Source organism: Oryx dammah, unplaced genomic scaffold, assembly GCF_014754425.2.
Source record: "Oryx dammah isolate SB20612 unplaced genomic scaffold, SCBI_Odam_1.1 HiC_scaffold_10, whole genome shotgun sequence".
Lineage (NCBI taxonomy): Eukaryota > Metazoa > Chordata > Mammalia > Artiodactyla > Bovidae > Oryx > Oryx dammah.
Window position 1 is genome coordinate 19,318,578 of NW_024070194.1, and position 21,224 is coordinate 19,339,801.

General features: G+C 43.5%; 2 protein-coding genes across 3 annotated transcripts in view; one reads left to right on the forward strand and one right to left on the reverse strand.

Moving 5' to 3' along the window:
- Positions 1-21,224, forward strand: part of PIGU (phosphatidylinositol glycan anchor biosynthesis class U) — a 94,261-nt gene that overhangs the window by 52,900 nt on the left and 20,137 nt on the right. For both annotated transcript variants that reach the window (XM_040247492.1, XM_040247493.1), the window contains 3 exons: positions 13,128-13,282; positions 15,927-16,070; positions 19,645-19,769. In XM_040247492.1, coding sequence (XP_040103426.1) covers positions 13,128-13,282; positions 15,927-16,070; positions 19,645-19,769 — 424 coding nt within the window. The remainder of the gene's footprint in view (positions 1-13,127; positions 13,283-15,926; positions 16,071-19,644; positions 19,770-21,224) is intronic.
- Positions 9,208-11,212, reverse strand: LOC120869404 (choline/ethanolamine kinase-like). Its single transcript, XM_040248725.1, has 2 exons — positions 11,182-11,212; positions 9,208-10,430 (listed from the first exon to the last, which is right to left on the reverse strand). The coding sequence occupies exons 1-2, from the start codon at positions 11,210-11,212 to the stop codon at positions 9,412-9,414; spliced, it is 1,050 nt and encodes a 349-aa protein (XP_040104659.1). The 3' UTR covers positions 9,208-9,411.

Here is a 21,224-nt window from a genome sequence, read left to right on the forward strand (position 1 = left end):
ATCACTATGATGTACACCTAAGACTAGCACAATATTGTAAATCAACTGTACTTAAATTCAAAAATTTGATACAACTTTTTTTAATGAGCAAGATTAAAGTATAAAAGAATGCACATTTAGATGGAAAGCTGTTAAGAAATGCAAGGAAGTGAGTACTATAAAAACCAGGAAAAATTGTTACTTTGAGGAAAGAGGGGATTCTGGTTGGGACAGGGCACAGAGAGAAACTTAGGGAGTGACATGAAGTCTCTATCTCCCTCGACCTCATGAACGTTTGCTTGATAATCAGTCACTAAGTTTTATATTGGATTTATGTATTTTGTATTTTACTTTTACAATGAAAAGTTTTAAAAAGTTGATCAGAATGTTTAGGTCACCACCCTTTCAACCCTTCCTACTTACGTACTTTTCACTTTAAGGTAGCATTTGCTACTGAGCAAGATAGATGAGTAAAAGGAATGCTCATTTGTTCACTCAGAAATTTGTAGTGTGGACCTCTAGATTAAGTTTGGCTGGAGTATTTATAAATAACAAGCCATCAAAGGATTGCCTGAGTTTCTTTTTTCAAAAATTTCAGGTATGCCTTGCTTTAATGTAACAGAAGTAGTTCTAAAAGATTACTTAATCTTTAAGCAAGGCAAGTTTTTATAAATAGACTCAGTAAATATTCCACATTATATTTTCAGAGCTCTGTTCCCTAAAGCAAACCTGATTCTAAGACCAAGTCTTAAAAATTATACCTAAAATTTAATACACATAATCACAAATTTGCCAGGGGCAAGGAGAGGATCATTTCCTACTCTTAACAACAATAGCACTTTAGGTCCAATAAAGCATGGAGAAGGTAGCAAGCAAAACTGGGAGGCTCTCATGGGATTCACCAAGTTAGAAAAGCCTCATATGTTGGGTATATGCTTCAGAGGTCTACAAAGAGAACCAGTTTGAACAGTCCACCTGATTGGGTTCTTTATGGCATTCTCACTTCCCAGCTTATTTCTTTTTAAATGTCATTTAGCAGGTAGGAAGGGTTTTCATTTGTTTTGTTTTTCTTCCATGGGTTGTGGTTTCTTCCCTCCCTCCCTTTCTTCCTTCTAGGCTAGATGGCAGTATTTTTCAGGAAGAAGAGAAGATCAAAATTATCAAAGGCAGGTAGAAGTCTAGAAGGGAACTCAGAACCTAGGTGGCTTACTCTTTAAATGTGTCTATGTATGCCTCTTCTTTGTTTAATTATTTTCCATTCCCAGAAATGGACTGTTTTCTGAAAACTTTGTTCTTTTGGTGCAGCGTTGTCTATGGAACCTTTGGTGATGATGGATATATTGTATATCTGTGTACTGTCAGTATAGTAGTCAGGAGCCTCATGTGGCAGTTGAACACCTGCAGTGTGCTAGTGAGACTGAGAAACTGAATTTTTCATTTTAATTAATTTTCATTAATTTAAATTTAAATAATCACATGTGACTAGGGGATAGCACAGTTTTAAGGTAAGAGTAACCCAGCAGTTAGGACTCTGAGTTCCCATTGCAGGGGACACAGGATTTGATACCTGGCCGGGGTGGGGGACTAATATCCTGCACTAAAAAAAAAAAAGAGTAGAGCTACATATGTGCAAGCTTAGAGAGCAGCCATGGGGTTGATCTGTTTCCTTTCCTCTCATGTTTGTTAACACTAATGTTATCTCTGTTCTCTTGGCTGACTTCCCATTCTCCTGAAAGTCATTACCATGGAGTTATATATGATGTCTTTATAACTTGTCTTAAAATACTTCTGCAGAGGCCATCTGACATTTATATGGCAGTTAGTTTCAGCCTCAACTTTAGGGGCAGTGAGTTACTTTGAAGAAGCATCCATGCACTGTGGTACTCAACTAGCTTTGCATCAGAAAGGCCATGCTCCACAAGTGGCTGCCATCCGTGCTTCTATAGCTTGAGCTGCACCTTTGCTGATTACAGTACAGTTAATGTCAGAAGCAGATTGGATTTTTGTTGGTGAGATTAGTTGAATATCAGAAGTAGGCACTCATAGGTGAAATCGAAATATTCAAAAGAAGTGGAATGGACTAAAACATTTTAGATACTTCCTATATTTGCATGAGGAGGAAATAAGAATCTAGGAAGATCTGTAACTTCTTCCATTGGAGATGGTGCCTGAGGCTTAGTTCCTAACTGATCCTGCATCTAGCTTTTTCTTAAGAGATTTCTGGTTACCTAATGCGACCCTTTTTCCATGATCCAGCGGATGTTGGCAATTTGATCTCTGGTTCCTCTGCCTTTTCTAAAACCAGCTTGAACATCAGGAAGTTCACGGTTCACATATTGCTGAAGCCTGGCTTGGAGAATTTTGAGCATTACTTTACTAGCGTGTGAGATGAGTGCAATTGTGCAGTAGTTTGAGCATTCATGGGCATTGCCTTTCTTTGGAATTGGAATGAAAACTGACCTTTTCCAGTCCTGTGGCCACTGCTGAGTTTTCCAAACTTGCTGGCATATTGAGTACAGCACTTTCACAGCATCATCTTTCAGGATTTGAAACAGCTCAACTGGAATTCCGTCACCTCCACTAGCTTTGTTCGTAGTGATGCTTTCTAAGTCCCACTTGACTTCACATTCCAGGATGTCTGGCTCTAGATGAGTGATCACACCATCATAACTGAACTGAATGCGACCTTAAGAGCAACAGAACCTTCAGTTCAGTTCAGTTCAGTTCAGTTGCTCAGTCGTGTCCGACTCTTTGCGACCCCATGAATCGCAGCACGCCAGGCCTCCCTGTCTATCACCATCTCCCGGAGTTCACTCAGACTCACGTCCATCAAGTCCGTGATGCCATCCAGCCATCTCATCCTCAGTCATCCCCTTCTCCTCCTGCCCCCAATCCCTCCCAGCATCAGAGTCTTTTCCAATGAGTCAACTCTTCGCATGAGGTGGCCAAAGTACTGGAGCTTTAGCTTTAGCATCATTCCTTCCAAAGAAATCCCAGGGTTGATCTCCTTCAGAATGGACTGGTTGGATCTCCTTGCAGTCCAAGGGACTCTCAAGAGTCTTCTCCAACACCACAGTTCAAAAGCATCAATTCTTCGGCGCTCAGCTTTCTTCACAGTCCAACTCTCACATCCGTACATGACCACAGGAAAAACCATAGCCTTGACTAGACGGACCTTAGTCGGCAAAGTAATGTCTCTGCTTTTGAATATACTATCTAGGTTGGTCATAACTTTTCTTCCAAGGAGTAAGCGTCTTTTAATTTCATGGCTGCAGTCACCATCTGCAGTGATTTTATCTCTGGGATATTGTCACTTCTGCCTTGAGTGAACCTTCCTTGCAAGTGGTGATTGGAACAACTGATAGGGAGGAGAGCTGGGACTTAATCAGCCTTCTACAGTAGTTTGTGTGAACTGTTGTGTGCTTGCTTGCTAAAGGATATTTATTGAATAAATGTTGCTAAGGGTGCCAGAATCTAGGCTGAAACTTGCTTTCTTTGTGGTGAGATCCTAGAGGAGGAGCTAACCCTTACACACCTGAAACTTTTTTCAAGACAACTGTCAAGAACCCATGAGTAATAACCAAAATGGCCACTGAATTGCATGCTTGAAGTAGTTAAATGTGTAGTGCCATATGTTTAAGGTATACATACAGAGATTGAATTGCATACATCATGAAATGATTACTATAATATGTTTAGTAAACATCATTGTCTCATACAGATACAAAAGAAAAACATTTTTTTCCCTTGTGATGAGAACTTTTAGGATTTACTTCCTTAACAACTTTCTTATACAACATCCAGCAGTGTTAATTATATTTTTATCATGTTGTACATTACATCCCTAGGACTTATTTATCTTATAACTGGAAGTTTGTACCTTTTGACTATCTTCATCCAGTTCTCCCTTCCCTATTCTCCACTCTGGTGACCACAAATTTGATCTCTTTTGCTATGAGTTTTTTTGTTTGTTTGTTTTTGAAGTATAATTGACCTACAACACTATGTTAGTCCCTGGCCCATAGCATAGTGATTCGATATTTCTATTCATTACAAAATGGTTATCATGGCTGTTTGTATGTTGGTTGTATACCTTGCTAACTTCACTGAATTATCTTGTTTGTTATTTTTATCATGAGTAGTTGTTGCATGTATCTAGATACTGATCTTAGTTATTTAAGCTGTTTGTGATACACTATCAATAGCTTTCCTTATCTTAACTAACCTTAAATTTTTGTAATAAACCCAGCCTAGTCATAATACAACGTTATGGTAATCGTTTTCATGTGTTGCTGAATTAGACAATATTGCACTTAGCATTTTTGCTTTTGTGTTGGTAGTTGATTTTAGTAGGAAGGTTATATTTGCTGTGAAAGCGTTAATGTAAGATTAGAATCACCTGCTTCTTGAATGTTGGTAGAATTTTCCTGTAAAACTGGCTTGGCCTGCTCTTTTTTTTTTTTAATGGGAAAAAATTTCATTGCTAATTCATTTTCTTAAATGGTTATAGGACCATACAAATATTCAATTTCTTCTTGAATTGTTTTTTTTTCCCCAATTTTTTATTTCATGCTTTCAGGAAATTTGTAAGACAGTGTAATAAGACCCTTTATTTTTGAATTCTCTAGTTACCATTTGTATAACTCTTTGTAGATGTATAGATTTCTTTTCCTTTTGTTTTTTTTTTCCTGACCTGTTTGCAGGGAAGTTACAAACAAGACATATCAGTCCTAAATACTCAGTCAATAACTAACTCTTAAGAACTAGAACATTCTTCTATGTAATCATCATACTATTAGCACATCCAAGATTAGCTTTCAAAGATTAATATTATCTAATGTATACATTCAGATTCCCCAGTTTATTCATGACTTACAGCATTTTGGGGGAGAAGTAGGTTCAAGATCTAGTCAAGGGTTATTGTCATTTCCTTTATCGCTACCTTTTAATTTTTTTAATAACACCAACATTTTAAGTGAACCATTTGAATTATTTATATTTCCATAGACTGTGTCTATTTTGCCTGTTTTTAAATACATTGGCATACTTTTAAAATAATTTTTATTTATTATTTTTGGCTGCGCTGGGCCTTCATTGCTGTGCACAGTCTTCCTCTAGTTGCAGGGAGAGGGGGCTCCTCTTTATTGAGGTGGTGCTTGGGCTTCTCATTGCGGTGGCTTCTTTTGTTGTGGAGCACCGGCTCTAGAGTGTGGGCTCAGTAGTTGTAGCACACGGGTTTAGTTGCTCCGCGGAATGTGGAATCTTCCTGGACCAGGGATCGAACCCATGTCCCCTGCATTGGCAAGTGGATTCTTATCCACTGTGCCTCCAGGGAAGTGCCCGTTATTAGCATACTTTCTAATATTTATTAATCCTGGTGCAGCCATAGATATGTCTCCTTTTACATTCCTACATTGTTTATTTGTTGGTTTTTTTTTTGGTCTATCTTATCAGAGACTAATCAGTCTCATTAGTCATTTCCAAGAGCTGACTTTTGGCTTCTTGAGTCCTTAGATATTTCAGGTTTGGTTTCAGACAAATGCAGGAAGGTGGATATCACAATATATCAAGTTACATGAATTTTTTGGTTTTCCGGGATATAATAAAAGTTATGTTTATACTATTAAGAGTACAATAGCATTATATCTAAAAATATGTACACATCTTAATTTAAAAATACTTCATTGATATTTCCCTGGCTGTCCAGTGGTTAAGATTCCATGCTTCCATTGCAGAGGGCCCAGGTTTGATCCCTGGTCAGGAAACTAAGATCCCACAGGCTGAGGCATGGGCCAAAAAAAGAAATCTTTTTGCTATGTAAGATGTTGATGGCTGCAAACTGATCAGGGTTATGGTTGCTGAAGCTGGGGGTGAATTGACAGTTTCTTAAAACGAGACAACAAATGCAATTTGCCAACAAACATCAGTTAACTAGTACTTTCACAAGCAATTACTCTGTAGCATGCAATGTTGTTTGATAACGTTTTATCCACAGTAGAACTTCTTTCAAAATTGGAGTCAGTTCTCTCAAACCTTGCTACTGCTGTATCAACTAAGTTTATATAATATTCTGTCTTTATTGTCATTTCAATATTCTTTACGGCATCATCACCAGGAGTAGATTCAGTCTCGAGAAACCACTTTCTTTGCTCATCCATGAGAAACAACTCCTCATCTGATCAAGTTTTATCATGAGATTGCAGCAATTCAGTCCCATCTTCAGGCTCCACTTCTAGTTGTCTTGCTGTTTCTACCACCTCTGCAGTTACTTTCTCTACTGAAGACCTGAAGGCCTCTAAATCCTCCATGAGGGTTGGCATCAGCTTCTTCCAGAACTCCTATCGATTTTAATATTTTGACCTCCCCATGAATCTTGAATATTCTTACTGATCTAGAATCCTTTCTAGATGGTTTTCAATTCACTTTGCCCAGATCCAAAAGAGGAGTCACTATCTGTGGCAGTTATAGGCCTACAAAGAGTTTTTCTTTTTTTTTTTAAGTAATTTTAGTTACTTATTTTAATTTTTGGCTATGCTGGGTCTTCATTGCTGTGTGGATTTTTCTCTAGTTGCAGCTAGCGGATCTCTCTCTAATTGTGGTACTCAGGCTTCTTATTGGGTGCTCAGGCTTCTCTTCACCTGGAGCCTGCAGAGCACAGGCTCTAGGTGTGCAGGCTTCAGTAGTTGCAGCTCCTGGGCTCTAGAGTACAGGCTCAGTAGTTGTGGTATATGGGATTAGTTGCTTCATGGCATGTGGCATCTTCCTGGACCAGAGATTGAACCCATGCGTCTTCTGCATTGGCAGGCAGATTCTTTGCCACTGAGTCGCCAGGGAAGCCCCCAAAATGTATTTCTTATATAATAAGATTTGAAAGTTGAGATGACTCCTTGATCCATGGGATGCAAAATGAATATGTGGTGAAAGTGACAGTCACTCAGTCTTGTCCAGCTCTTTGCAACCCCATGGGCTATACAGTCCAAGAAATTCTCCAGGCCAGAATACTGGAGTGGGTAGCCATTCCCTTCTCCAGGGGATCTTCCCAATCCAGGTCTCCCGCATTGCAGCCAGGTTCATTACTGGCTGAGCCACCAGGGGAGCCCAAGGATACTGGAGTGAGTAGCCTATCCCTTCTCCAGTGGATCTTCCCAACCCAGGAATCGAACCGGGATCTCCTGCATTGCAAGCAGATTCTTTACTAACTACCAGGAAAGCCCCATGCATGTGTGTTAGCAGGCATGAAAAGAACATTAATCTCATTGTTCATCTCTATCAGAGCTCTTGGATGACCAGGTACATTATCAATGAGCAGTAATATTTTGAAAAGAAACCTTTTTTTTTTTTTTCTGAGCAGTAGGTCTCAACATTTTAAGTAGGCTTAAAATATTCATTAAACCATGCTGTAAAGAGATGTGCTGTCATCCAGTCTTTGTGTTTCCATTTGTAGAAAGAGTGTTTGCAAAGTCAATTTAGAATCATTTTTAAGGGCCCTAGGATTTGAGGAATAGTAGATGAACATTGGCTTCAACTTAGTCACCAGCTGCGTTAGCCCCTAATGAGAGAGCTGGTCTGATCTTTGAAGCTTTGGAGCCAGGCATTGACTTCTTTTCTCTAACTGTGAATGTCCTAGATGGCATCTTCCTGCAGGGTAAGTCTGTTTTGTCTACATTGAAAACCTGTTGTTCAGTGTAGCCACCTTCAGTAATTCTCTTAGGTAGATCTTCTGGATGACTTATTGGAGCTTCTACATCAATACTTATGGCTTCACCTTGCACTTCTGTGTCACAGAGATGGACTTCTCTTCTTAAACTTCATCAACCAATCTCTGCTAGCTTCAAACTTTTCTTCTACAGGTTTGTCTCCTCTCTCAGCCTTTGTAGAATTAAAGAGAATTGGGCCTTGCTCTGGATGACGCTTTGGCTTAAGGCAATGTTGTGGCTGGTCTCCACATCAGCAAGAAGGCTGTTTTGCGTTCTTATCATTCATGTATTCACTGGAGTAGTGCTTTTCATTCCTCTCAAGAACTTTACCTTTGGATATACAGCTTGGCTAACTGTTGGGTGCAAAAGGCCTAGCTTTCACCCTATCCCAGCTTTTGATGTACCTTCTTTAATTATTTGTACCTTTTGATTGTGGCTCAGCTGGTAAAGAATCCACCTGCAGTGTGGGAGACCTGGGTTCAATCCCTGGGTTGGGAAGATCCCATGGAGAAGGGAAAGGCTACCCACTTCAGTATTCTGGCCTAGAGAATTCCATGGACTATACCGTCCATGGATCGCAAAGAGTTGGACATGACTGAGCGACTTTCACTTTTGATTTTAAGTAGGAAATGTGCAGTGCTTCCTTTGACCTGAACACTTAGAGGGCATCGTAGGGTTATTGGTTGGCTTAATTTTGATATTATTATGTCTCAGGGGAATAGGGAGGCCTGAGAAGAGGGAGAGAAGTGGGAACAGTTGGCGAGCGGAGCAATCAGAATACACACAACAGTTATCAGTTAAGTTCGCCTCTTGTGTGGGTGTGTAGTTCATTGTTCACCTAGACAGTTACAATAGTAACATCAAAGACCCCTGATCACAGATCTCCATAACAAACATAATAATGATGAAAAAGTTTGAAATGTTGCAAGAATTGCCTAATGTGACACAGAGACACAAAGTGAGCAAATGCTTTTGGATAAATGGTGCCCATAGGGTTGCCACAGACCTTCAGTTTGCGATAAACAGTATCTGTGAAATCTATGAAGTGCAGTAAGCCAAAGCGCAATAAAGAAAATGAAGTATGCCTGTGTCTTAACTTTGTTTCTATTTCCACAGATTCTACTCTTACCTTTATTATTTCCTTCCTTCTTTTGAAGTTTATTCTGTTCTTTTTCTAAAATCTTAAAATGGATGTTTGTTTATGATCAGCCTTGTATTCAAATATAAGTTTACATGGGAATTTCCCTGGTGGTCCAGTGGCTAGGACTTCATGCTTCCACTGCAGGGAGGCACAGGTTCAATCCCTGGTCAGGGAACTGAGATCTCATAAGCCACGCTGTGCAACCACGCAAACACACAAAGTGTATATGGTTGTGTTTCCCTCAGAGGACTGTTTTACCTGCATAACATATTTTCATAACCATTAATTTCTAATATCAAAGCTTTCTATTATCATTCCTTCTTTGACTCCTGAGTTATTTACAAAGTGTTTGAAATTTTCCTAATGTGTTTTTTTTTTTTTTTGAGCGACGCAGCCAGTTTATTGTCTTATGGTGCCAACGCCAGGGCTTCTGCCCACTTCCTGCGGGGGGAACCTGGGGTCGGGGGGAGGTCAGCCTCCTTAACTCCACTCTCAGTGCAGCTCAGCCCAGCCCCCTAGGGCTTCCCCTGTGCCCCTCCCCCCAAGGTCCTGCCCTGGAGGCTCCAGGAGAAATGCCAGAAGATGGAGGCGGAGTCAGGATGAGGGGTGGAAACTGGTCAGCTGGCCCTTCTGCTGGAAGTAGAACTGGAACCGAGACTGCGCATACTCCAAGTAACCAAATTCTATAGTGGACACGGATGCCTGAAGAATGGACCAGAGACCCCAAAAGAAATGAGATGCCAGGGCATACCGATTAGCTTCCACCAGCAAATCTGCTTCCAGGTTCCTCTGCTCCTCTTGGGAGATGGCCTCACCTTTCTTCACCTCTGCCATGTAGTGGCGAATGAAATGGAGCTGCTGTCCCTCAGTGGGGTAGTTTGCAGGCTGTGCTTTGTAGAAAGGCCTCTCCTCGTGGGTATAATCATAAACCCACTCACAAAAATGGTTCCCAATGTCAAAGCCCCTGTAGTTATAACTGCTGTACTCGAAGTCCACCAGCATGAGGCTGTCGGTGTTTTTAGGCTCTGAGAGCAGTAAGATGTTCCCTTCTTGGATATCATTGTGGCAAAAGACCACTGGTGATGGGGTAGTGTCTAGCAGCTTCCTGAGGTTGCCCATCTCATCCTTCAAGCTGTACATCTCCAGCAAGTTCATCTGGGGAAGGCCGGTAGGGGGCAGGTCCTGGATCTGCTTTAAGTACCGCTCCATGGTCCCGAATAGCCAGTGGGGTTCCTTAGTGAAAGGCATCTCCATGCCGTGGAACTTGGCCATCTTCGTGGCAGTGGCTGCAGATAACACTGGATCTCGAAGCTCATGTGTCTTCAGTGGCCGGCTTGGGATGTACTGTTCCAGCCGGCCCTCTGGAAAGACTCTGTAGAGCTGGGGCCCCAGCGACCGCTCTGCAAGTATGGCGAACATCACACTTTCAAGGACCAAGGAGTCCATGCCCTGCAGGATGGCCCCGTACAGCCGCAGCAGCACCTCCCGGGGCTCCTCGCCAACGCTGGGCAGGTGGTCAGGCAGCGAGCAGCGGAAGAGCAGGTTGCTGAGGCCTCCGCTGCAGACCCACAGCAGGGTGCGCTCAGCCTGCCGTCCGCTCCACCGGCCCGGCCCTAATGTGTTTTTAGATTATCTTTTTATTAATGATTTTGACCAGTTACATTATGGTCAGAGAATGGGGTCTGTATGGTACAGATTCTTTATATTTAAAGTTTGTTGATATTGCTTTGGGACCTGATTAAGGTATGTGGTCTTTTTTTTTTTTAAGCTGTGTCAGGTCTTAGTTGTGGCGTGTGGGACATTTTGTTGTGTTGTGCAGGATCTTTCATTGCAGCACATGGACTCTCTAGTTGTGACAGGCTTGGTAGTTGCAGTGCTTGGGCTTAGATGCTCTGTGGAATCTTAGCTCCGTGACCAGGGATTGAACCCGCATCCCCTGCATTGCAAGGTGGATTCTTAACCACTGGACCACCAGGGAAGTCCCTATGGTCGGTTTTTACTAATCCCTCAAAAGGTTTTATGGTGAAGGCAGTGGCAACCCACTCCAGTACTCTTGCCTGGAAAATCCCATGGACAGAGGAGCCTGGTAGGCTGCAGTCCATGGGGTCGCTAAGAGTCGGACACGACTGAGCGACTTCGCTTTCACTTTTCACTTTCATGCATTGGAGAAGGAAATGGCAACCCACTCCAGTGTCCTTGCCTGGAGAATCCCAGGGACAGGGGAGCCTGGTGGGCTGCCCTCTATGGGGTCGCACAGAGTCGGATACGACTGAAGTGACTCAGCAGCTGCAGCAGCAGCAAAATGCTTTAAATGAATGTGAATTCTCCAAACATGCTATTTTATATAAATGTGTTTTTTAATACCTCTTTGTTTATTTGGATCTTTAATGTCCATCAGCAATATTTTATAGTGTGCATACCTTGTATTTATATTTGTTAATTTTATTTTTTAAGTATTTTTTCTCTTTTACACTGTAATGAATGGAATTGTCTGCTTAATTTCAATTTTGGATTGCTTGTTAAAGTATATAGAAATGCAATTGATCTGGTTATATTAACCTGTTAGTATGGGATGTTACATTAATTGATTTTTCAGGTATTAAATCAACTGTGGTGGACATAATCTTAATGTGGCCTCCATGATCTCTACATACTAATGTTAATCACAATCCCTTTCAGTTCAGTTCAGTTCAGTCGCTCAGTTGTGTCCGACTCTTTGCGACCCCATGAATCGCAGCACGCCAGGCCTCCCTGTCCATCACCAACTCCTGGAATTCACTCAAACTCACGTCCATCGAGTCGGTGATGCCATCCAGTCATCTCATCCTCTGTCGTCCCCTTCTCCTCCTGCCCCCAATCCCTCCCAGCATCAGAGTCTTTTCCAATGAGTCAACTCTTCGCATGAGGTGGCCAAAGTACTGGAGTTTCAGCTTTAGCATCATTCCTTCCAAAGAATACCCAGGACTGATCTCCTTTAGAATGGACTGGTTGGATCTCCTTGCAGTCCAAGGGACTCTCAAGAGTCTTCTCCAACACCACACAGTTCAAAAGCATCAATTCTTCAGCACTCAGCCTTCTTCACAGTCCAACTCTCACATCCATACATGACTACTGGAAAAACCATAGCCTTGATTAGACGGACCTTTTTTGGCAAAGTAATGTCTCTGCTTTTGAATATGCTATCTAGGTTGATCATAACTTTTCTTCCAAGGAGTAAGCGTCTTTTAATTTCATGGCTGCAGTCACCATCTGCAGTGATTTTGGAGCCCAGAAAAATAAAGTCTGACACTGTTTCCACTGTCTCCCCATCTGTTTGCCATGAAGTGATGTGGCCAGATGCCATGATCTTCATTTTCTGAATGTTGAGCTTTAAGCCAACTTTTTCACTCTCCAGTTTCACTTTCATCAAGAGGCTTTTTAGTTCCTCTTCACTTTCTGCCATAAGGGTGGTATCATCTGCATATCTGAGGTTATGGATATTTCTCCCAGCAATCTTGATTCCAGCTTGTGCTTCTTCCAGCCCAGCGTTTCTCATGACCGCACAATTATATGCATAGTACACAATCCTTTTGAGTAAGAACAAAACCAATGACTTGCTTCTGATAAATAGAATACTGTAAAGATGACTCAATGTATGGAATTATAAATTTGTTTTGTAAGATCTTAGGTGAACAAGTTCATGAAGTGTGCTATTCATATTTCTGTTTCACTATGATTTTTGTCTATTAGATCTACCAGTTATCCACTGATGATGGATTTGTGTATTTTTCCTCTGTAACTCTGTCCATGTTTGTTCTATATATTTTGAGATTGTGTTATTAGGTACATACAAGTTTAGAACTGTAATATCTTTCTGATGACACTTTTATCATGATAGAACATCTTTATCTCTACAATACTTTTTATGTTAAAGTCTATCTTATTTGGTAACAATAACCAAACTGGTTTTCTTTTGGTTAGTGTTTACCTAGGCTCAGAAGGTAAAGAATCTGGCTGCAAGTTGGGAAACCTGAGTTTGATCCCAGTTTCAGGAAGATCCCCAGGAGAAGGGAATGGCTACCCACTCCAGTATTCTTGCCTGGAGGATTCCATGGACAGAGGAGCCTGGCAGACTACAGTCCATGGGGTTGCAAAGAGTCAGAATGACTGAGTGACTAACATTTTCACTTTACCTAACATATCTTTTCAGTCCTTAGGTTTTTCACCTATTCTGTATCCTGTGTTTTTTTGCTGGAAGGATCTTAAAGTTGACTCATAACTGCTCTTTGTCTTTGAGATCCTTAAGTGTACCATTCTGCCTTCTCTTCTAGCGGCAGTACATACCTGTGAAAGTGAAGAGCAAAGCCTTTTGGATCTTCTCTTGGGAGTATGCCATGATGTATATGGGAAGTCTAGTGGTAGTCGTTTGCCTCTCCTTCTTCCTTCTCAGTTCCTGGGATTTCATCCCTGCAGTCTATGGCTTCATGTAAGTAATGCCCCCATTAGAAAACTCCGGAAGCTGATTTAGTTTTCACAGCTCCATCTGGAATCAGAGGGAGAAGAAGCAGAGGCCATATCTAGAGCAGTGGTCCTCACATTGGTGTGCACCAGAATCACTGCAGGGCTTGAACACCCACCTTGCTGGGCCCCACCTCCACAGGTTCTGATTAAGTAAGTCTGGGGTAAGTGAAAGGTTGTTGCTGAGCTGTGAAAGACGTCAGGATTCTTGGCCTCCAGAGGAGAGGAATTCAATCTGGGGCCAGTGATGAGGCTTGATCGCTCAGAGCTTTTGTGTAATAAAGTTTTATTAAAGTATAAAAGAGTTAGAGAAAGCTTCTGACATAGACGTCAGAAGGAGGCAGAAAGAGTGCCGCCCTGCTAGCCTTTAGCAGTGTGTTATATACCTATCATCAAGGTGTTAATTAGAGAAAGGAGATGTCTCAAAACTCAGAGTGGCACTAGGCCCCTCATCCACAACATCCATTCTGAGATAACGTTGGCACTAGGTGAGTCATCCCGGGCCGTAACATGATTGACATGAGTCTTGTAGAAAGACAGGTTTCCAAGTAAATATATAGATTCATTAACATAGATTAGGAGAACAATTTTATGAGTAAAACATACTGGTTTGTCAAGTTAGTTCTGAGTCTTAGGCAGAACCAACTTGAAGACAGAGTCTAGGGTAAATACATAGTTCATTAACATAGCTTAAGAAAAACATTTCCATAAGAAAAATGCATTGGTTAGCTCAAGGTTTGAGAAAAGTTCAGGTGGAACCAAGTGTCATCATGGCAACACAGAATTTTAAGAGAAACTTCCTTTTAATTTTGTATGGAGAAGGGAAAAAAAGCTGACACTTGTAGTTTGTTTCCTCCTGCTGCTTAAGAGAGAAATAAAAACTTGTCTGACACTTGCAGCCTATTTCCTCTGTTTGGAGACCCCTGGCCTTCCTGCCTGTTACCCTCTCATTAGTACCCCAGAATTCGCATATCTATATATATATAAATTTTCAGGTGGTATGATGCTGCCAATCTGAGGAACACACTTCAAGAACCACTGGTTTGATCTAAGTCAATTAAAGAACACTCTCTGGGAACATCCAAAGCACTTATCAGCCTCGAACTAGAAGGTTTCGATTCAGTCTCAAACAGGAATGGATGTATTTATTCCTCTATTGTAAAAGGGTCTCCAACAGTTTTAAAATAAAGCCACCTTCCATATGTCAAGGGACTTCCCTGATGGCTCAGATGGTAAAAAATCCACCTGCAAAGTAGGAGACCTAGGTTTGATCTCTGGATTGGGAAGATCCCCTGGAGAGGAATACCACCCCAATATTCTTGCCTGGAGAATTCCATGGATAGAGGAGGGGTGGGCTGCAGTCCATAGGGTCACAGAAAGTTGGACATGACTGAGTGACTTAACACTTTCCATATGTCAAACTTATAGAGAAAATCAAAATGGGTTTACAAGATGAATTCTGCAGATATTTCCAATTATCCTCTCTGTGGTCTGCTGAGAAGGATACCTGCTCAGGCCTGAAGGAACTCACAGCTCAGAGGGTCATGGACACTTTACCCCACCAGGGTGGGAAGGGGGTCTGTGACCGGCTTCCCTTTGGGATTCTGAGCTGCTTATTTGTGTTAAATCCTCGCTGAGCCTAACAGTGACTTAACCTTAAGCTTCTCATCCTCTGCCTCCTATAAGAGTTTGTAATGCCTGATGAAAAACTTCCTAGTTTTCTGCTGGTGCACAGATTGTGTTCTTTCCCTCATTTCACAGAAAAGGAAATATAGTTACAGCAAGAAGCAAAGACTTGCCTGGGTGGAGGCAAGTGAAATCTGACCATGAGCCATGGTCTTGTCTGAAAGCTGACCATGAACCATAGCCTCTGTCTTCCTGTCCATGCTTCCCTTGTGCTTTTAAAACGGAACTGACGTCCGTTTCAACCCCATATGTATGTTTTTAATGTTATGTAAGATTTTTGGAACAGGCAGAATTGTAACCCATCTTTATCTGATATCTCCAAGACAAAAAGTTTTCCAGTTAAACCCTGTTTCTCCAGCAAGGTCTGGGATCATTGCTAGAACCTGGCAGTGGTTCCTTGGACCCCTAGAAGTCTCACTTCTATGTGAGGAACTCAGTCTTCTGGCTCCTGCTGTATGCATCTGGAGAAAGAATGGGCAGTAACAGGATCTTTGAGCTTACCCCTAGACAAATCCTTAGAATGCTCAAAATAGGTTAGAGGAACATATTTCAAACCCATTCCTCTTTTGCGACAGTGCTAGGTATCTCCTGGTTTTGAGCATACGTATCTGGGGCAGGAAGAGAAGGGGCTGGTCTTTTGATTTCTAGCATGAATCCCTGCCTTGTTTCAGATCTCTGCTGCATGCCAGAGTTTGGCTCAGGTGATCCTTTTTATGGGTTATTTTTCTCTGGGTCTCTGCCCCTTGTTTTTGTTAATTACCTATATCCAGGGTGCCCAGAGAGCCCCTCACATCCTGATCTCTGTGGAGATAGAGTCTTCCTTGACTGCTCAACAGTGACCAAAACCTTCAGGAGAAAAGCAGGTCAAAGGAGGTTGTTTCTAACTTGGCTGTGTTTTTTCTCTCCCTTTGTTTTCTTCATTCCAGACTTTCTGTTCCAGATCTCACCCCGAACATTGGCCTCTTTTGGTACTTTTTTGCAGAGATGTTTGAGCACTTCAGCCTCTTCTTTGTGTGTGTGTTTCAGATCAACGTCTTCTTCTACACCATCCCCTTAGCTATAAAGCTAAAGTAAGTGGTGGGACCTACTGAGTTTTTGTCCCCAGAGTCATTTGTAGCTTTTCAGATGTTCTTCTCACTCGGAGCATCTGCTGTTGGGTCGAGGCATTTATGCCCAGGGAACCTCACCCTGAGTTGCTTCAGTGACTGTACCCTGCAGGAGAGTGACACACAAGGTGCCAGCTATAAGGGGCAGTGCTTTGGAGCCCCATATGCCCCCTGGCCTCACGTTGGGGTACTTGAACCCACAATGCCGCTGAGCCCAGTCACTGTTTTATTTGTGTGTTTGTGTGTGTATATATCACAATTTATTTTATTCTGTGTATTTTTTCATTTAAAAAAATATATTTTAATTGAAAGGTATTTGCTTTATGATATTGTGTTGGTTTCTGCCATACATCAACATTAATCAGCCATAGGTATACATATGTGCCCTCACTATTGAACCTCCCTCCCACCTCCCCAGTCACTGTTTTAGAAAAGAGCTGGATTGAGGTGGGGATGATATCCTTGGAAAAAGAGGATCTTGCTGGGAGTCCTCTAGCTGCGTCCCAGTGATAGTTTGTCCAAAGGGACTCAGGAGGTGTTAGTTGAGGGGCTGGTCACCTGCAGCTTTGATCAACTTCCCTCAAATGGATTGCCTATGGCATACTCTTCTGCAAAGTAAGAGAGCTAACATGTGTTGTCCATCCCACCTTTTTGAGTTATATTCATGCTCAACCCTTCCAGCAACTCTTAGAGGTAGGTGTTATATTACTGTCACTTCCATTTGCTAGTCTAGGAAATTGCTGTTCAGAGAGGTGAAATGATTCTCCCAGAGTCACACAGCCAGTTAGCAGTGGAGCTGGGGTTACCAGGTTTGTTTGGCTCCAGAATTATGCTCAGACCTCTGCACCTTGCCAAGCTCCTGAGAGAGATCACACATAGGATTAAATAGCTCCCGGAAATGGTTTTGTTATCCTAGCTTCAGAGAGGGGCAAACAGGCACCAGTCAGCATAGATACAGCTGGGTGGTCCAGGGAGGTAGAAGGGCTGGATTTAGATTTCAAGAGCTTGAGTTCTTTGCTCTGACCTTTCATTCATTCTCCATGGCCAGTGAACCAAGGCACACAGTTCTCTTTCCGTAAAGCTCAGAGCTGGTGTTCCCTTCTTATAACATAGCCTTGGCCTGGCATCTGACAGAAAAAGCCTTCTTTCTTGGCCTGGCAGGCTCCAGAATTCTGGCAGCCTTACTCAGCCAGGCTCTCCAGCTGTCTGTGGTCCATATGTCCTACCCCCGTTCTGGTCAGGCCTGGGTCTGAGCTGAAAGAAGCAGGGAACCTGGCACACCTGTCCTCACGTGTGTAGCCTGTTCTCCAGCACCTTCTATTGTCGGCATGTGAAAGGCTACAGATGGCTCCTGGGGAACACCACCATCTTGTGACACCCTGCCCCCAACCCCCACCAAGGGCCACAGAGCTGCGGGAACGGAAGGTGTGAAGATGCCTGCCCTCCCTCTCGGCCACCCTCCTGTGTCTGGATACAGTTTCACTCCAGCCCCTGCAGTGCCAGTTTTGTGAGAACAGGGCCACCAGTCACTGCTCCCCAGGGGCTCTTGCAGGAGGTTCTGGTGTCAGTATTTGTTTTTATATATTTATGTATTTATTATTTTTGGCTCTGCTGGGTCTCTGTTGCTGTACAGGCTTTTCCTTAGTTGTGGTGAGCAGGGGCTACACTCCAGTTATGATCCGCTGGCTTGTCATTGCGGTGGTCTCTCTCGTTGCGGAGCACAGGCTCTAGGCACACGGGCTTCAATAGCTGTGGCGAGTGGGCTCAGTAGTTGCGGCTCTGGCTTTAGAGTGTGGACTCAGTAGTTGTGCCACACAGGGTTAGGTGCTCCGCAGCATGTGGAATCATGCTAGACCAGGGATTGAACCCCTGTCCCCTGTGTTGGCAGGTGAGCTACCAGGGAAGTCTCAATGTTGTGTGGGTTTTCTTTGTTTTTTTAAAGAAACTCTTTATTTGGTATTGGAGTAGAGCCAATTAACAATTTTGCGATAGTTTCAGGTGAACAGCAAAGGGACTCAGCCATACATTCACCACGTCTTTTGGTACCACCTTGTCATTAGCCTTTTCCTGGAAATGGTGCAGCTGTTACCAGCTACCTAAAAAGCCCAAACCAATGACTTGGATGAGCCTTAGGAAAATGCTCACTGAGATAGCCAGACCCTTCCTAGAGATTATAGGACTGCATGAGTTTGCAGTCAGAAACTTTGACTCAGAAACTTTTTAGCTGAGTTTCTGAGTCATTGGCCTCATAGTAGTATTTGGGTGTGTACAAATTTGTCTCCACATCTCAGATTTACATCCATTGAGTGACCTGACCTTTGACCTAGAAGGCAAGAATGCCATTAACCTGAAGACACCCTCCTAAACTGGGCATTAACCTGAAGACACCCTTCTGGGTCCTGTGCAGAAGTAGGCCATGTGCACGTTGCTCAGACCTGAGGAGGCTGCACATCTGGCTTCTTCCTGGCAGATTCTCTTCTGCACTCAGTCAGCTCTTGGAGGAGCACTGGAGGCTGAGTTCCGTCTCAGCCTTCCTGATCAGAGCTGTGGTCCTGCTGGGCACTTGGGAGAACAGCACCGGCGGTGCTTAGGTGCTCTGGAGACAAGCCACTCCATCACTTTCGAACTCTCTTATGTTCTCTGAACCTGATTTCCTCATCCACAAAGTGCTGTGACAGCATTGCCTCCTTCCAGGTGGGAGGTAGTGAGGATCACGTGTAATGATGCAGGAAAAGATGCCTAGCACAGAGCTGAGCACAAGTGAAGGTTCAAGAAGTGGCAGCCAGTCTTACTGGTTTAAGGTGACTAGAACTCCAGTTCCAGCCCCTCCCTCCCCCATTAAAGTTCGTTTTTATTTATTTGGCTGCATAGGTCTTAGTTGCGGCATGCAAACTCTTAGTCGTGGCTTGTGGGATCTAGTTTCCTGACCAGAGGTCAAACCCAGGCCCCCCACATTGGGAGCACAGAGCCTTAGCACTGGACCACCAGAAAATTCCCCAGTTCCAGCCCTTAAGAGCAAAAAGCTGCATGTAGCCATTTCAGGAAAGGAGCTCATCACAGCTAAAGATCTGTAGTCCCCACTGACCCTGTTGTCAGAGAAAACAAGCATCAGCCAGGAGGTACTTCCTGCCCGGGTCCAGTGTCAGGGGCCTCTGGCAAGGGTGCTGCCTAATTACTCTGACAAGCAGTTGTTTAAACCCAGTAATAGAGGCCACTGACTTCACTTGTTTTCCTTCTCTGGGCTCCTGGGGGAAGGCCCGGAGCTGCGGGGGGTGAGGGTTGATGGGAAGTGTCTCTGTGGGCTGTGTCTCTAGTGTGTGCTGGGCTCTTCTCACTACCTGTGGGCATCTTAGGGTCCCTGCAGTTTATTGCCCTCCTGCTGGGCCTGGCCCTGTGTTTTGTGGGTGGTGGAGCCTGCCCTGCGTAAAGTCCCCTGGAGAGTGTATTTGGGTTTCAGGGTTGGGGTGAAGAGACTCTGGGGTGGGCCTGGTCCCTGACTGACCTCCGCCTCTCTCTCTGTCTGCCCGCCTCGCCCCAGGGAGCACCCTATCTTCTTCATGTTCATCCAGATCGCCATCATCGCCATCTTCAAGTCCTACCCGACGGTGGGGGATGTGGCCCTCTACATGGCCTTCTTCCCCGTGTGGAACCACCTCTATAGATGTGAGTACCCCCGCCTCGCACCCTCTGGCACAGGTTTGTGTCACCTCGCCCTGGATGAAAACAGCCGGTGGTTAGGAATGGACAGGCATTTTTTGGGCACCTGCTGTGCCAGCCGTGACATGAAGCACAATATCTGCCCCTTGGTGCTACACGCAAGTGGTAATAATAAAAATAACCAGCATTTATTGAGCGCTGACTGTGTGCCTGGTCGCTGTGGTTCTAAGAATATTACATGCATCAGCTCATTTTATCTTCACACCAGACTTTGAGAAAAAGTATCGCCATTTGCAGATGAGAAAACTAGGGTACAGAAAGATAGAGTCGCTTGTTCAAGGGCACAAGACTGGTAAGTAGAAGGGCTGGCATTGGCATCCAAATGCAGGAGGCTCCAGCCAGCACTGCCCAGTAGGGCTTTCTGTAATGATAGACATGCCCTGTATCTGCCCAGTCCAATAGAGTAACCACGAGTGTGACTGGGGAGCTGAATTTTAATCTAATTTAAAGAAGCCACACATGGGTAGTGGCTGCCATGCTGGACAGCGTGGCTTTGAACCATTTCCCCTTGCTGCGCCATAGCCTTCGTACCTAATGTGAAGACCCGTTCAAGCTCCTCCTCCGAAGTCGGCCTAGTGCTGATCTAGTTGGTCTTTCTAGTATTTCCTGCTGTTGCCCTGAGTCAGGCTCTGTGTCCTCTGGGTTCTTTACACTGTTTGTGGGCTCCCTAAGAGTAGCCTCATGACTCACTCACCTCTGTGTCCCCAGCATCCAGGATTACACCCGATGACACACAGAACAACCTAACAAGTGTTCAAATGTTTGTGGATGGGTTTTTTTTTAAATAGTTTTTATTGGAGTTTAGTTGATTTATAATGTTGTGTTAATTTCAGGTATATAGCAAAGTGGATCAATTATGCATATACATACATCCACTCCTTTTTTAGATTCTTTTCCTATACAGGCTATTAGAGAGCTCCCTGTGCTATGCAGTGGGTCCTTATTAGTTATCTATTTTATATATGGTAGTATTGTGTATATGTCAGTCCCAATCTCTGTGGATGGGATTTTTGGTGGCCCAGATGGTAAAGCGTCTGCCTGCAATGCAGGAGACCTGGGTTCGATCCCTGGGTTGGGAAGATCTCCTGGAGAAGGAAATGGCAACCTGGAGAATCCCACAGACAGAGGAGCCTGGTAGGCTACAGTCCATGGGGTCACAAAGAGTCGGACATGACTGAACGACTTCACTTCAATAAAGAAGCAGTGCCAGTGGCCCAACACCACCTGATTCTCTAAAACAGGAAGGGAGCTGCAGAACTTCCCTTGCACAGCAATAAACCTGGGGAGGACAGGCTTCAGAGGAAATGTCTTTATTGTTGTTCTGGGGCTGCTGAGCATCAACCGGGAAGTGAAACTGACCAGCTGCTAGAAAGAAACCTGTCTATAGGAGTGGGCCTCTGA